At 39.3% G+C, this 16,666-nt stretch overlaps 1 protein-coding gene across 6 annotated transcripts in view; it reads left to right on the forward strand.

The window, feature by feature from the left end:
* inpp5f (inositol polyphosphate-5-phosphatase F) overlaps positions 1-16,666 on the forward strand; it is a 222,273-nt gene that overhangs the window by 180,093 nt on the left and 25,514 nt on the right. For 4 of the 6 annotated variants that reach the window (XM_041209889.1, XM_041209890.1, XM_041209892.1 and 1 more), the window contains 3 exons: positions 3,053-3,177; positions 6,335-6,412; positions 8,436-8,556. In XM_041209889.1, the coding sequence (XP_041065823.1) occupies positions 3,053-3,177; positions 6,335-6,412; positions 8,436-8,556 (324 nt within the window). Of the gene's footprint in view, positions 1-3,052; positions 3,178-6,334; positions 6,413-8,435; positions 8,557-16,666 lie in introns of those variants that run through there. The other 2 variants (XM_041209894.1, XM_041209893.1) reach the window with 2 other exon arrangements.

The following is a 16,666-nucleotide window of genomic DNA, read 5'->3' on the forward strand; positions in this document are numbered from 1 at the left end:
CAGAACTGGACACATTACTCCAGTTGAGGCTGAACCAGTGTTTTATACAGGTATATCATAACTTCCTTGCTTTTTAACTCTATGTGCCTATTGCTAAGCCCAGGATGCTGTATGCTTTATTAATCGTTCTCTCCTGCAACCTTCAAGTTATGCGCGTATACACCCAGGTCCCTCTGCTCCTGCACCCGCTTTAGACTTGTACCCTTTGTTTTATATTGTCTACCCTTTGTTTTATATTGTGTCTCCATATTCTTTCAACCTTAATGAATCACTTCCCACTTCTTCACATTAAATTTCATCTGCCACTTGTCTACCCATTCCACCAACCTGTCTATATCCTTTTGAAGTTCTACACTATCCTCCTTATGGTTCACAATACTTCCTAGTTTCGCATCATTGGCAAATTTTGAAATTGTGCTCTGTACACCAAAGTCAAGGTCATTATTAATCAGAGTGGGAGTCCCAACAATGACCCTTTGGGGGACTCCATTAAAATTTTTTCTAGTCTGAAAAACAGCTGTTCACCGCTGCTGTTTCCTGTCACTCAGCCAATTTCATATCCATGTTGCTATTGTCCCTTTTATTCCATGAGCTCTAACTTTGCTCACAAGTCTGTACGGCACCTTATCGAATGCCTTTTGGAAGTCCATGTATACCACATCAACAGCATTACCCTCATCAACCCTTTCTGTTAACTGATCAAAAAGCTCCAAGTTAATTTAAGATGATTTGGCCTTGACAAATTCATGCTGGCTTTCTATAATTAACCTGCATTTGCCCAAGTGACTATTAATTTTGTCCTGAATTATTGATTCTAAAAGCTTCCGCACCACCCGGATTAAACTGACTTGTCTGACTTTGCTTTTTGATCAGTTAACAGAAAGGGTTGATGAGGGTAATGCTGACTTGCCTATAGTTCCTGAGCTTATCTTTACACTCCTTTTTGAAGAAGGATGTAATATTAAGGGGAGGCAGTGGCGTATTGGTAATGTCACTGGACTGGGTATTCAGGCACCCAAGTTAATACTCTGGCGACTAGAGCTCACATCGCACCATGGCAGATGGTGGAATTAAAAAGTCTAATGACCATAAAGCCATTGTCGATTGTCGTAAAAACTCATCTGGCTCCCTCATACCCTTTAGGGAAAGAAATCTGTCCTTATGCTGTGGGTCTGGCCTACATGTGACTCCAGACCCACAGCAATCTTAAATGCTGAAGAAGGGCAATTGGGAATGGGCAATAAATGCGGGCCAATCCAGTGACTCCCACATCCCATGAACAAATAAAACAAGAAATTGCAATTTCCTTTTCCTCTGGCACTACAAAGTGTAGGGAAGATTGAAAAATTATGGCTGGTGCTTCTGTAATTTCCGCACCCACTTCCCTCAGTATCCTTGGATGCATCTCATCCAGTGCTGATGCCCTACCAACTTGCAGTACAGACAGCTTATCCAATACCACCTGCTTAACCATTTTAAATGCTCCGTGTCTGAACTACCTGCTCTTTCACCATGACTTGGGCAGCAGCATCTTCCTTGGTAAAGACGGATGCAAAGTATTCATTTAACACCTTAGCCATGCTGCCTGCCTCCGTGTCTAAATCCCCTTTTTGGTCTCTAATCAGCCCCACTCCTCCTCTTGCCACCCTTTTACTAATTATATCCTTCTGAAGACCTTTTATTCTTGGACTTATTTTTTAAACAGCGCAACAGTAATATCTCAATTATCAAGTATCCTTAAACATTGCCTCTAACAATTACCACAACACAGCTATAGACGTTTCCCAATGTGACTATCATGTGTCTTTAGAGTCATATGCAAATAATTTCCCTCCCACTCCAAACTGGGCTCCATTTTCTTATCAAAACAGCAGGCAAGTGTCCTGGCTGCCAGTCTCTGCTCTTCGATTGGCTATTGAGGTGTTCAAGAGTGACACCTTGTTGATGCCTTTGTTTAGATCAGGAATTTGCCACATGGGGAATTTCTGAGATGAGCTTATGTTCTATTGTCAAATATGAGGGCACATTGAAGCGCTGACGTGATGCTGCACTGTCCTTCATGCTTATTTCATACATCTTCATAAACAATCTGTGTTGTGCATGCCACATTTTTTCGTGTAAAAATATCAAAAATGTTCATAGTTTGATTAAAATTAGTTCCTTGAACGTTTGTCTTTTGCTGAAAATATTGTGCTATACTGTGTTCATATATACACTATTTAATCAACAATCCATGTCTGTCACCTTTTAATGGTTTTATGTTTTACGTTACTTCAGCTTGCTGTGATATATTTATTATATATACATATATTTATATATACATATATTTATTATATATACATATTTATTATATATACATACATACACATACATATATATAAAAAATATACCCCCCCCCCCCCCAAACATACCAGTTTATGGCCTTGTTTTGCTTAGGGTTTATTAAGTATTTCATTGCTTCTCTAGCAGCTGCATTAACACTGACTTGGTTTAAAGCCACTAAACTTCATAACGGCATATCTTCCATCCAGTATCATCACCATCAATAGATATCAGTGTCATAAAACAGAAATGATGATTGCATGTTATCATGTGGAAACTCTGTTTATCCAGAGATGTTTGGAATAGTTAGTAGTATAGTTGAATTAGTCTTTTAATTGTGTTGTCCTAGTGCTTCACTTGTGTGCTGTAAGCAACACTCAGTTACAAAGCAGCATCAATGTCAACAATTTCCCATTAATGCCTTTTAAAATGCCCCAAGACGCTTCATTGTCCAATTTTGTCTGATAACTGATCCATTGACTCGCATAGGGATATATTAGGACAGGTTATCCAAGATTTGGTCACTGTTTTTAAAGAGTGTCTTAAAGCATGACAGAGGGGTATAGAAATTTAGGGAGGGCATTCCAGAGCTTCTGGCCTAGGTAGCTATGTCCACCAACAGTCTTGACCTGCTAATCATTATGCGGATTAGTAAATGGGATTTCAATCTTTGAAAGTGATTTTGAGAATTATTTTGCATTTGATTCAAGTTTCTGTTCGATCTTTATAGGTTATTGTCAGCCTAGTAGATCAGACTGGGAGGGAGAAAATAATCGGAGATGCCTTCCTTCGACAAGTTCTGCTTTATAATAACCCGAGCCTTACATATGTGACCTTTGACTTCCATGAGCACTGGTAAGAACCAAAGCCTAGGATTGTGATTGAAGGTCTTTACATGGATGTCCTCCGGCTTAAAATAGGCTTTTCAAAGAAGGATTTAAGTGCGATGTAATGCAGCTAATGATGAAGTTGATGTTTGTGCAATTCACTCCACCTTGTGGTACAGTGCACAGTGATCTACATCTATCAGGCATGCCGTGTTTTTTTAAAATCTCCATCATCCTATGAAAGTAAATCAAATAAATGATATTTTTGTCCTCCCTTCCTCTACCTGTGTGGTCGGTTAGATACCGGGTCACTTTCTTTCCCTGTTGGAATATCCAATCTCTTCAATTCTAAAATACCATGGCTTTCTTTAGTTTACTGTTTTTACGATTTGGGTGTGTTGGTTCTTGGTATGTGAAACATCATCTTACTTCAGCAAAATTATTGATATTTTAATTTTCTTAAAATTAATGAGCAAATGAGGCAAACGTGAGGTCTTTGCCTATTATTGTTCATCAAATCTGATTTTTCAGTGTAATAGAAGTGCTTCCGTGGCTCAGACTGAATTAAATTCAGGGGAAAGTGAAGGGGAGATTCAAACCAACTATCAGACATCTGTCTTTGTCTTGAGCCATTAGAATCCAGTGTCTGTTCATGTCTACAGTTGAAACTCAACCGAGCAGCTGGTATTTAGACAGTTGTTGCTTAAACAGCTGCCTAATCACTCAATGAGGTTTTAATTTATGTTGCTGTATGGCCCCAGAATTTAGATTGGGAGTGGCTGAGGTGGAAAGCAATATTTTCCATTTTACTCTTTGGCAATGATTTATAGTGGAAAAGCAGTTTGTTTTGTGTGCACACGTAATCCTTAAACATTAGAAATAATTTTCCATCCCAACACTAGATTAAATGAATATCTGAAAAAAATAATTGTTTTGGATGGCCTTGGGGGCTTTAAAATGTTTGTTTTCATTTCTAAATACATAATGGGAATGATGTCATTTTTGATTAGCAGTCACCAGGATATTATATAAATATTTTTATACACAGCAACCGTGGATTGGTGGGGGGAATGTTTTGGTTACTGAGCAATGATCTAATAGGCCTTTCTGGCTACTTGTGTTTTAGAAGTTAGTAAATGAGTACAGCTAAGGTAAATGACTATCAAAATGAAGTACTAGAAACTGCCAAGAGTTGGACTATGATTATCAGTGGTGCTCATGGAGAAGAGAATGAACAGTGCTGGCCAGAATTGTAGCCTCCTGCATTTAAAATTAAGTTTGTGCTTGCATTTTCATATCAGTGGTTTTGGTTTTAGTTTGCCTGGTTTAGACAGTCACGCTACCAAACTAAACGACTGGAATAAGACACGATTGATTCTTTTAGATACATTCCCTCATTAGAAATGCAAGGCTAGAAAAGATGATTGCAATTTATCAGGCCTAGCTCCAAAGTTTATTTTTCAATATAAAAGCAAAAAACTGCAGATGCTGGAAATCCAAAACAAAAACAAAAATACCTGGAAAAACTCAACAGGTCTGGCAGCATCTGCGGTTAGGAGCACAGTTAACATTTCGTGTCCGAATGACCCTTCAACAGAACAGAACAGGTCAATCGGACTCGAAACGTTAACTGTGCTCCTATCCGTAGATGCTGCCAGACCTGCTGAGTTTTTCCAGGTATTTTTGTTTTTGTTTTTATTTTTCAATATGTCCTATTGTTTGTGCCTCCATGATAATTTCAAACTAGCTCCTCCTTGAATTTGCTGATATTCTCTTCTTGAGCAGACTGTTCCGCACATTTACCACCCTCTGTGACATAATTGAAAATAAACTTTGTCTTCCCTTTTTTCTGAATTTTGAATCTATGCCCCTTGGTAGCATATGTGACAGTATTAAACAATTCCTTAGGATTCTGTTTATTTTGACCCTGTTAGAAATTGCAAAGATGCATGAGCTTTTCCTCCAGCTTCCTGTAACAGTGTAAAATGATTGGCCAGCTGTTTTCTGTTCCCATTGGAGAATGTGCTAGAGTCAGATAAGAGGATACACCTTCTGTAGCCTAAACTAATAAACCCATTAATGTTTAGAATTTAGTAAATGAGTACAGCTAAGGTAAATGACTTATCAAAGTGAAGTACTAGAAACTGCCAAGAGTTGGACTATGATTATCAGTGGAGCTCGTGTGGCTGAGAGCTGCGTGTAACAGTGGAGAAGAGAATTAACAGCGCTGGCTAGAATATTAGTATCTTTTAATATGACAGGTATTAAATAGAATTAGTTATCATCTTGCGGCACCCCATTGAGTTGTCTTTTGCCTCATTGGAACTGAACTGCTCTTTTTCTTTATGATTACCTTATCTCTGACACTTCTATTCAGACTGTTAGAGGTTTGTTGTTGTCAACAATGGGGCTAGCAGTGGCCAGTCCCTGGGACAGCTTGCATTAGAGCCTGTCGGGTACCTTAAACTGGTTGAGTCTATTGTAGGCTTAGCCGTTCAGTCTGTACACAAATCTGCATGGAGTTCAATTCCCAATGGTATGAACTGGACCATGTTTCTGTACAAATGCTTAACTTTCATGTTTCAGATGTTTGTAATGCCACCAGATAAATTTTTTTTTCTTGGCCTGAAAAGAAGAATTACTGAAATTCAAAATGCGGTTTTGCTTGTTCATAGTCGGTTGATGTGTGCATTTCCTGTGTAGTGGGGAATTACAATGATTGAGATATTAATGTCCTGGAATGCATAATGTTTGAATCCATTATTTTAACTAGCTGGAAACATGAACAAGCTACCTTCCCCCTTCCCTCCCTTCCCAGCATTTTCATAATAACTTCTAGTTTTTTAATTGACCTTTGAGCCATGAGAACTCAATACAATGTAGTTAATGTGAACTGGCTGCATACATTGGAATTCTGTGTGCCTTAGATATGTATTTCTGTACAATTGCAAAACTGCTCAATGCTCGTTCTATCCACCCTTCTTTGAAGTGCTCTGAGTGTCTTTCGAGATCAGACTGCAATAAGGGCACCTTTCGTTAGCCTTGCATGATTGCCGTTCCCTGGAAAGGTCACTTTTTTTAAAAAAAAAGCCAAGAAAGTAACGATCTCGCATGGGTCGTGATGTTTTTATTTAAAAATTGAGTCAAAATACCAGAACTAAAGTGACTGCTTACTTGCTTTCTAGTCGGGGAATGAAGTTTGAAAATGTGCAGACTCTAACGGATGCTATCTCTGATATCATCATGGACATGAAGTGGGGCTGGTTAGTATCTCAATTTACTACCTTTCATGATTTTGTGTAGCAGTAAGTGTCCTTGTTATAACGAAAAGTTCACAAAATCAAAAACCAACTTGTAGCCTGTCAAACGTTCTACTATATTCTGAACATAAGCTCTTGAATATTTGCACTGTTTAGACTTGCAAAATATGATCAATGATCATTTATTGGTGTGTTGAGGGACTGTAACCCTCAGCACATTATGGGATATCTGTAATGATCTAAAGTTGTCATCAAAGCTGCCCTAGACTTCTAGAATTTCCTAAGTCAACTATTTACTTTGTCACATTAGTTCATTAAAATTCCTTGTTTTTAGCACCACTTACTGTGTTCCCAGCTGTGATTTTTCAAAGTTGATAAAGCTGTATATATATATAGCAATGACAGGGCAAATATAGCGATCAGCATTGCGATGCTTGCAAGTGTCAATTATTTTACCCTCAATCCATTAGTTAAGATTGGGCTGTTGAAGTGCTATACCCCTCTTTGCAGGCTAGATGGGTAAATTGGATGGTGAGTATGAGCTGTGCCTGCATATGCTGCAATTAGCAGAGCCCTGGGAGCTCATCTCTTGTCAATCCTCTTGGTCTGGAAGTGGTGAGCACTGTAAGGCTCAACAGGGAAAATTTAAATTGAAACATTGCAAGAAGAAGTATCTAATTTTGTAGAGTGTTACACTGAATTGTGTTTTTCTTTTAACCTGGGTTCAGATCAAGCCCAGAATGATGGGATAAAAAGCTCCTTTTTTTCCATCCACAAAGATTCTACGTACAATGAGTTTGGGCAGTTTCAAACCAGCTTTGTGGGTAGCTGTCATATAATTACCCAAACAAAAGTCTAAATGCATGTTTTAATTCAGGTGAGGCTAGGTGGTAAATGGAAAAGTTTACATTATAACAATGAGCAGTATTTTTGAGATTAGGATTGAAGTATTTATTTTAGTAAAAGGTTATTATATTTATCTCATGCTACACCTCTTCTGGAAGTGCCCAGAGCTGCCATTGGGTGCTCAATACAAGTGTTCAATTTCTTAGCTCTTATGTGATGAATATATGCAAATGACTACTGATCTTAAAATGGCATAATTGTAGGAATGCAACGTTAACGATATACACTTAAGCACTATAATCAAGTTAATCAAACTCACTTTAAATTTTAAAAAAGTGGAACTGACGATGCAGAAGTTCTGATCAAATATACAAGTACCAAATAGAATATTTGGAGGGATATACCGTTTTTAATTCCAAATGCTGGAGGTTATATCTATCCAGTTATCAGCATATCTGCCCGTTGTCAGACTTTTTATAAGTAATAGACATGGCCAATGCTGGACTATTGTGCACATTTGCACAGAACTCCCCTTTGCAGGAGGACTTCATGTGACATCAGTAATGTGAATGAGGATGCGCCACTCTGACATAATAGAACTGGAATGTCATCATTGAGGGATGGCTGTGATGCTGAGCTGCAGACAGATAACATTGTTCTTTACTTTAGGTCTTGTGACCGTAGCTTCCTGCTGAGCAGAGATCTGATAAAAGCGTCCAATTTTACAGTTCACCATTAGCTCAGACTGCTTCAAACTACGCAAAAAAAATTCAGCCTTTTATTCACCTTAAAACGCTGCTTCTAATATGTTTTAAGGATAACAAGATCCCTGTAGGGTGGCTTGTGCCTTTCAACTCTGAAGCAACACTCCCACTCAGAATTTTCACTGTTAAATAAAGAAATCCTTTTTTGTAAGCTGAAGTTTGAACCAGCAGCTTGTTTCCCTCACTCTGCACTGTGGAAATAGGAAGTGTTGGCATTCCCCACTAGTGGAAAGAATGTTACCACACAATTTTCTGGTGCAGAATGCTTGGCAGAGGATTGATTCCCTGCAAATGCTGGTATTTTCACTCTTAAAAGTGGGCGTTGTTTTGTTCCTGTTTGGATGGGTGTGGTATTAACATTACCAGGTGTAGGAGTGATCACAGGAAAAGCAAACCTTTGTTTTGATTGAATACAGGGTTGACCAGGCAGGAGAGATTTGCAAACAGGAAGGGATCTTCAGGGTGAACTGCATGGATTGCTTGGATCGGACGAATGTTGTTCAAGCTGCAATTGCTCGAGTGGTCATGGAGCAACAGGTAATCTGTGGTTCAGGGAGACTTTGGAGACTAGGATATATTTGTGCATCTGATATTAAACATCCTCACCAGTTTAATGTTTAACATTACTTTCAACTTTACTCATCTCTCTACTCCCCCTCACAAAATGTAGAAGTTATAATGTAGTGTTGCAATGAATATTACAATATTTGTCAGACCAAAAGATGCACCAGGATTTTAGAAGGAAATATTTGGACGGAATGTGCAGGCCATAAGGTGCACAGCAGTGTCAGGTGACTTTTTTCCCAGAAACAAAATATGATCCAGCAAATATGGTAATGTTAATTTATCCTGACAGTTTTTTTTTTTAAAAATTCATCAGTAAAATTTAAACTATCCACTTCACATATTCACTGTGCGCCTCCGTCATAAGTCATCACTTGACAAACTTGCAATAATTACACATTAGTTGGCAATTCTTCAGAGGTGACATTGCGTTGCAGCTGAATTCAGCATCCAACCTGTCAAGATAGAGGTTGCCACTAAAAAGGAAATCTATGGTTATGAGGGACAGGCTGGAAAGTGGAGTTAAGGCCATCATCAGATCAGCCATGACCTTATTGAATGGTGGAGCTGGCTTGAGGGGCCAAATGACCTACTTTTTCTTAGGTTATGTATGCTAAGTGTTCCATTAGCTTCACAGCAACCTTTCTAACTCATGTACTCATTAAACTGATCTATATTTGAGAGTGACTTCCAGGTGGTCATTTCATCTTGGACTTTGACTGCAACAAAATCACAATTGGCGCTGAACCTCCGTCTTGAATATATTCAACAATGAAGCATCTACCATTTTCTGAAGTGGGGAATTCTGGGAATTCCACAGATTTGCAACCCTTTGAGTGAAAAAATTCTCTATCGCACTCTTAAATGGTCAACCCCTTATTCTGATAGTGACCCTATCTAAATTCCACAGACAAGGGAAACGTTTTCATAGCACCTGCTTGTCTTGACATCCAGAACTGAATGAGAATAAATTTCTTCCAACTATAAATACTGGGAGGACTGAAGCTGTTGTCTTCTGTCCCTGCCATGAACTCCATTCGCGAGCCACTGACTCCATCCCTCTCCCCGGCAGCTGTTTGACGCTGAACCAAACCTTTCCACAACTCCGAATAAAAACAAAATATTTTGAAAATACTCAGGTCTGGCAGCATTTGTGGTGAGAGAAGCCAAGTTAATATTTTCACATCTGTGTTCTTTGAACAAACCTTGGTTTTATTTGATCCTGTTTCTCTGAAGTCACTAAGACTGTATATTTCCACCTCTAGTGTTGCCCGACTCTGTCCCTGCCTCTGGCTATCCGTTGCTGAATCTCCCATTCGTGCCTTGGTTACTTCTAATCTTGGCAATTAAAATAAAATGGACTCCTCGCTGGCCTCCTATATTCTACCTTCATAAACTCGAGGTTATCCAAATTCTGCTGCCTATGTCCTGAAATGCACCAAGTTCCATTCTCCTGATCACCTCTATACCCATTGATGTACATCAGCTCCTGCCTTATCTTAAAGCTCTCATCCTGTTTTGAAATTCCTCCATGGCCACACTCCTTATCCCTCGTGTCCTTCAGCCCTACACAACACAAACAACACCCCCCCCCCCAAACCCCTACAGAGATTTTTGTACTCAGCTAATTTTGGCATCTTGAGCATCTTTTTTTTAATAGCTTCATCATTGGTGACCATGCCTTTGGCTGCATGGGCCCCAAGGTCTGGAGTTCCCTCCTTGGAGCTCTCCTTAAAACCTAGCTCTCTGACCAAGCCAAGCTTTTGGTCATTTGCTGTAATACCTCCTCATGTGGCTCAATGTCAGATTTCATTTGATGTCAACCTTGAGGAGTGCCTTAAGGCATTTCACTATGTCAAAGGTGCTATATTAATGCAAGCTGCTGCTGCAAGTGGATTTAAAGAAACTCCTTTCTTTGGAATGCTGCGCCCCAGAGGGTTATGAATGTTCCACCGCTGAATACATTTAAGGCTGGGATAGACAAGTTTTTGGTATATCATTAAAGGATATGGGGAGTGAGTGGGAAAATGGAGTTTTGAATGGCAAAGCAGGTTTCATGGGCTGTGTGGTTTACTCCTCCTGTTTTCTTGTGTTCTTTCATTACATACGATATGAACCTTGAGGATTTGTTTGATTGCAGGTCTTGAATGTTGCTAACTTAGTCTGCATTGGGGCTTCAATGTGATTTGTATGGTTACAAAGACCAGTGTCCTTTTTCCCTTCCTCCAAAGGATTGGGTTCAAGTTGAGCTAGCATTCATCAAGACCCACTGCTGATGGTGTGAGTGAACAACTGATTCAGATGACCCCGCCCTGGCATCACAGTACCCTACTCTGATTCCTGTTTATGATCCAAACTACGCTGGCATTCTCACATTCTGCAGATGCTACTAATCCAAAAGAAAATTAATAATTTGGCATTAATTTGTTCAATTGTATTAGACATGGGGTGGGAGTGGGGGGGGAAAGCAGAAAACAGTCTTCAGTCCAGTGAATAACTTCAAAGTAAAACATCAGTGCAATAAATATTTGATTACTTGCTTATAAAGTGCAAACAAGAGGTTTGAAAATCAGCTACCAGCTAATCAAATTACCACGGAGGATTTTTGAGAGCTGTTCATTTATTTTTGCTCCACCTAGCTATATATCTGATCTTGTGCTTGAAGCAAGCCTGGATTTCAGTAGCAGCCTGCTTCATATTCATAATGCAGAGCTTTTAAGCCTCTTCCTCAAATAGTCTCTCATCATTACTAATTAAAGGGGATGTAGGTGGCATTTTTCAGGGAATTTAATTTAGTTGTGATACAAGATATTTGAATAAGATTGAAGTGCAAAAACTGAAATTCAAGCTAACATTTGTATTAGCAGTTTACTGTATTGAGCACTTGACTGGAACTGTGTGAATGGGATGAGAAGAAAACCACTTATATAGGGCCTTTCATAACCCCGATGATCTCACTGGTCCATATAGCTGAAGTACTTTGTATAGTCCTGGTGTAATGTAGAGAAACATGGAGAAATTTGAGAGTAGCCAAGTACCTCAACCAGCAATAACATAAATGACCAGCCAACTTATTTTGGTGGTGATTGAGGCAAATTGGAGCGGACACTGCGAGATCTCCCCTGCTCTTCTCCCAAATAGTGCATGGGATCATTTGTGTGCACCTCAGAGCAGCTGAGGTCTTTATTAACATCTCGCCCAAAGGAAGGCACATTCGGACATTGCAGCACTCCCACAGTCAGTATGAGGAAGTCACTGTCTGACTACATGCTCATCTGCTTGACTGGGGCTTGAATCCACAATCTTTCCTATGAGACAAGAGGACTGTCACTTGGATAAAACCACCAAGTCAATTGTGTTCTCACTCAATGCCTGAAATTTAAAGATTCAGTAGCAACTACCACATAGTTATATCGAGCTCACTTCAGAAACGGGCCATCCGATCCAACTGGTCTATACTGGTGTTTGTGCTCCACACGAACCTCCTCCTCCCTCCAATCATCAACTAATGCCATCAGCAGATTCTTCTAGCCCTTCCGCCCTCATGGTTATCTAGCTTATCCTTAAATACTTCTGTACTAGATGCCTTAACTACTCACTGTGTTAGTGGGTGCTTGACAATCCACTTTGGGTAAAGAAGATTCTTTTAAATTCCCTGTTATATTTATTAACTGTCTAATTTTTGTGCTCACCCGACAAGTTGGGTAAACACGGAGGCAATGTTTCTATCAAACCCTTTTGTTATCTTAAAGACCTGAAATTATGGAGTCATTGCAACATAGAAGGCCATTCAGCCTATCGGATCCATGCCAGCTCTCTGAAGAACATTTCAAACAGTCCCAATACCCACTCTATCCCCATAGCCCTGCAAGTGTCCATCCAATTTCTTTTTGGCCTTATCAGGTCTTGCCTCAGATTTGTTTCTTTTCTAGAGAGATGAGCTGCAATATGTTTAGCCTTTCCTGTAACATCCTTGTGAATCCTTTGTGAACCACTTCGAATACAACTTTATCCTTTTTTGTAGCAATTCAGACCCCATTTTTGTAAGTAATTGTCTCATATTTTGTCATACTCTTCCTTTGTATGAACTCCACCTCTCAAATTAGATTTTCTGTAAATTTAGAAATTACACTTCCAATTCCTGAGGTCAACTCATTGCTATAATTGTGAACAACGGTGGTCCCAACTCTAATCCCTGTGGATCATTTGATATTTCTTGCCAGTCTGAGTGACTATTCCTAAACCCCTCTTCCTGTTTCACAGCCAGCTTAGTATCCATTCCGTTACCTGTCCCCATCACCACATACTTTGACCTTTACTGAAGGCTTTGTAGGGATTTGGGGAAGAAAATTCTTGTCGAGGAATAACCTTACTGGCAAAGAGGACAATCACTAACTTAGAGTGCAAACTAACAAGGTTGATTAGACAAAAAAGATTGATATTGGATATTTCACTAGTCGAGGCATGGTATGGTACACAAGTTCAATGCGGGTCAGTCTCTTTCCTGTGGATCCTGCAATTTCTGGTGTCTTCTCTTCTTGCTCTCTTGAGTCTGATCTCTTAACTCTTAAACTCCTTTGAGATTTTAGCCTAGCCAATTTAACTCAAACGTTCATAAAAATCCCTTTGCAGCCTTAAGACTTTCAACTCAAATGGACCCTTTTTCAACTCACAATTTCCTAGTCTGCTTTAACTGTTGACACTTCCAGTATACCTTAACTGCTGAAGCTACACACTTTACAGCTTGCTGTTGCTGAATGCTTGCGCAATTGTGCAGAAACTGTTTCCTAACAAAGATTAGCTTTCTCAAAATGACTAATATTATACTTTACCATTGATTCTCCCAAATTAGACGAAGTGACTGGACCACTGATTTCTAATACTGGATTTTTATGGCAACCCCTCAACCTGTGACAATTACTTTAGCCACTAAACCTAATACTGGGTTCTTTTAGCAGTCCCCAACCTATGATAATTACCCATTGCCTGGCAATGTCCTACACAAATACTAACTTCCTAGCAGGTGCTTACTCCTAACATACTCTCCTGGCAATTGCCCTTGAGCAAGTGTCCTGTAGCAAATGCTAACCCTTGACAAGTGCAATATGATCAGTGAGGAGCCTATTTTATACTTTTTTTTGCAGGTAGCCTTGCAACATTGAGCCCAAGTATGCACACGTGTCAACACAACTAACAATGTCTAACGTAATATTTGAAACTCTTGACCGATGGGAAGAGCACTCCTGGCTTCCCCACTACAAATTAAGTTTAACTTGTATCTCTTAACAGGATGTCCTCAGAACATCTCGTCCTCAGACTATCTTCCTGGCCAATCATCATTGTAGTTTTGGCTTCAGTTCACTGCTAAACTAGACTCGCTGGAGCCTCAATGTACCCTAGCTATAACTCTAGTTCACTCCATGTGTTCTTAAAGTTACAACACAGTTTTTGACACTTGGAGATGCTAATTTTGAGACTTTCTAAATAACAACGTGCCCCAAATTTCATGAATCATCCCAATAATACATACAAATTTAGACTTTTCATCACTCAGCCAATGTGCAGTACAGTTTGATAAATTAAGCCTTATTAATTACACAAACGTGTCAATGAGGTGAAGTCTAACAGACTATAGTGTGCTACTATCTTTCATAGCTTAACTATTTAACCTTAAGTTGTCTCAAATCTGAGTGAAAATGGTTACCAAAAAACACAGCTAAGAAATGAGGTCATTGAGGTTTCTTCCAACTGAAGGACTCTGGCTGCAGTGCAGTTTTTGAGGTCCAATTTGAAATTTATTTCACCTTTCTGTGGTCCTCTGCTCAAAGTAATGGGGAAAAAGGGTTGCGTTCAGATTGTGAAGAAAATCTGGGTACATTGGTAGCAGTGTGAATAAAACGTGCAACTTCTGTGATAATGCTGGACTGTGACATTGGCTATCACTAACCTCCTAGAGCTGCGTTATGGTAACATTGTGGTCATTTGGCTCATATGCTGTGGACTAAGTTGCTTTAGATTTCAGTTGTATTGTTCGTTTCAGAACTGAAGCAAACTAAAAGATGGAAGAGGTATTTGAGGCCAAAATCAAACTTTTAAAGAAAAGCATACGAGTTCTGAAGATGCAGTTGCATTCATTGTATTAACATCCCAGTCACTTTTTAAGAGGCTTCACCACAGTTTTTAATTTTAAGACCTGAGAACACATTGTGCAACAGAGGTCTTCTCCAGGATGGAGCTAAACCAATCAAATAACACTTCATCAGCTAATCGCTAATAATGGGGCTTTGTAGAAGATTGTTATGGAGATTAGTCCTGATGTTCGACATAATCATGCGACACTGGGTGGGAGTTATTCTAAAAAACACAAAGCAGATGTTGAAAAATACAGTGTTGAGTTGAAGTTAACAGAATCTTTGCACCTTGTCTCTGTTATGATCAACATAAATGGCTTGAGTAGATGGCTGGTGATGGGTTCAGTCCTGGCTACATGTTCTTAACCAAGAGGTTATCCTAGTGAATCAGGTTAAGGTTTGAGAGGTTCACTGCATTTTTATTTATTATATTTAGGATGTACCTTTTGAGATTTCAAACATCCTTGAAGAGGCAGTAAGTTTTCACTGGTAATATTACAGCTGTGACATATATTGACCATTTTTCTCCAGGCATGGATCATTTACCTTGAAGCACAATTAGAATTGGGCATTGCAGATTACTTTCCAGAGATTGGTTGGGAAAGTACTTGTAAAGTTAAGACTGGGCAAAACAAATCATTTCCCCATGTCTAACCTGTGCAGTATCATAAATTGTGTGCCCTGTCTGTTAACTGACAGTATCTCCTCCTATAGATTGGGACAGAGCATTCACAATTAAATGCTATCGTTTTAACTAACTGATCCTAAATAAAATATAGGGAGAGGAAGAAATCCTCTTCCTACAGGTGAGGTTAGGGTGTGGAAAGGGGAAATGGGGAGGATCAGGTGAAAAAATGTAATCGCAAGCGGAGATGTCATATCTTGCCTGTGAGAGGCAGGGAACTTTAAGTCTTAATCACAAATGAGTATTGTTACTAGAGAAATTGGCAGAGGGTAATTATTGACACTGTAAATTATTTTTTAATTGCAAGTTTTATTCACATTTAATTAAGTTAAAGACTGTGTCATCAGTACTAAACAATTGGTTTTGCAGCACAGTCTGCAAATTTAATTTTAGCAGTCAAAAATAAATTGCACATTTGTACAGAATTTAACTGCATTTAGTTTTATAAAATTGCTTAGTTTCTTTTGTACTGAAACCTTTTTTTCCTTTCCCCTATACCACCTACACTCAATAAATTCAATTTTCTTAATGAAAGGCGCTCGTCACATGAATGAAATATTGCCCTTTCACCCATGAGATAAGGATTTGGATCTATTTCAGGCTGATGGAGTGACATTCCCTTCTTCTCTGCTAACCCTAAGGGGACAGATTGAAAGCTTGGCCACTTAGTTTTGTTCGGAGTGGGCGTGGGCCAACTGCACTAAATTGACAAAAATAAATCTAGATTGGCGTTTAAGTATAGACTCGCTCTGTGAGCATTGACTGTTTAAAAGGAGAAAATAGATGGACAAGTTCACTTTGGTGTATATGAGGTCCTGATTGAGATTAGACTAAGGCCCCTTGATGGAGAATAGAAGGCGGCTTTACTTTGGGCTGCGTGATGCAGAGTAGGAGGAAACGGGTCCATCCCTAGTCTTGTCAATTTGGCTTCATTGACAGCTCCCCCACTCGAGTCAGAAGTTCGCAGTGTCGAGCAGAACTCTAGGACTTGACACAATGTAAGCAGACGCTTCAATGGTGAATTTGGAGGACTGTACTGACACATACTGTCTTTCAAAAGAAAAATGAAGCCCATCTGCCTATTTAGGTAATTATGAAGATCTTTGAGATATTCGAGTCACTCCCTGAAGTAACATAATGTAAAACAGTCTATGGGATCTTGCTATACACATTGACTTCTGTGTTTATCTACCTAGTTACTGCTTACTTACCAAAGTGCAGTTACTTATTTGGATATGAAGTTCTCCAGGGCATCTTGAAGACAAGC

This window comes from Carcharodon carcharias, chromosome 17, assembly GCF_017639515.1.
Source record: "Carcharodon carcharias isolate sCarCar2 chromosome 17, sCarCar2.pri, whole genome shotgun sequence".
Lineage (NCBI taxonomy): Eukaryota > Metazoa > Chordata > Chondrichthyes > Lamniformes > Lamnidae > Carcharodon > Carcharodon carcharias.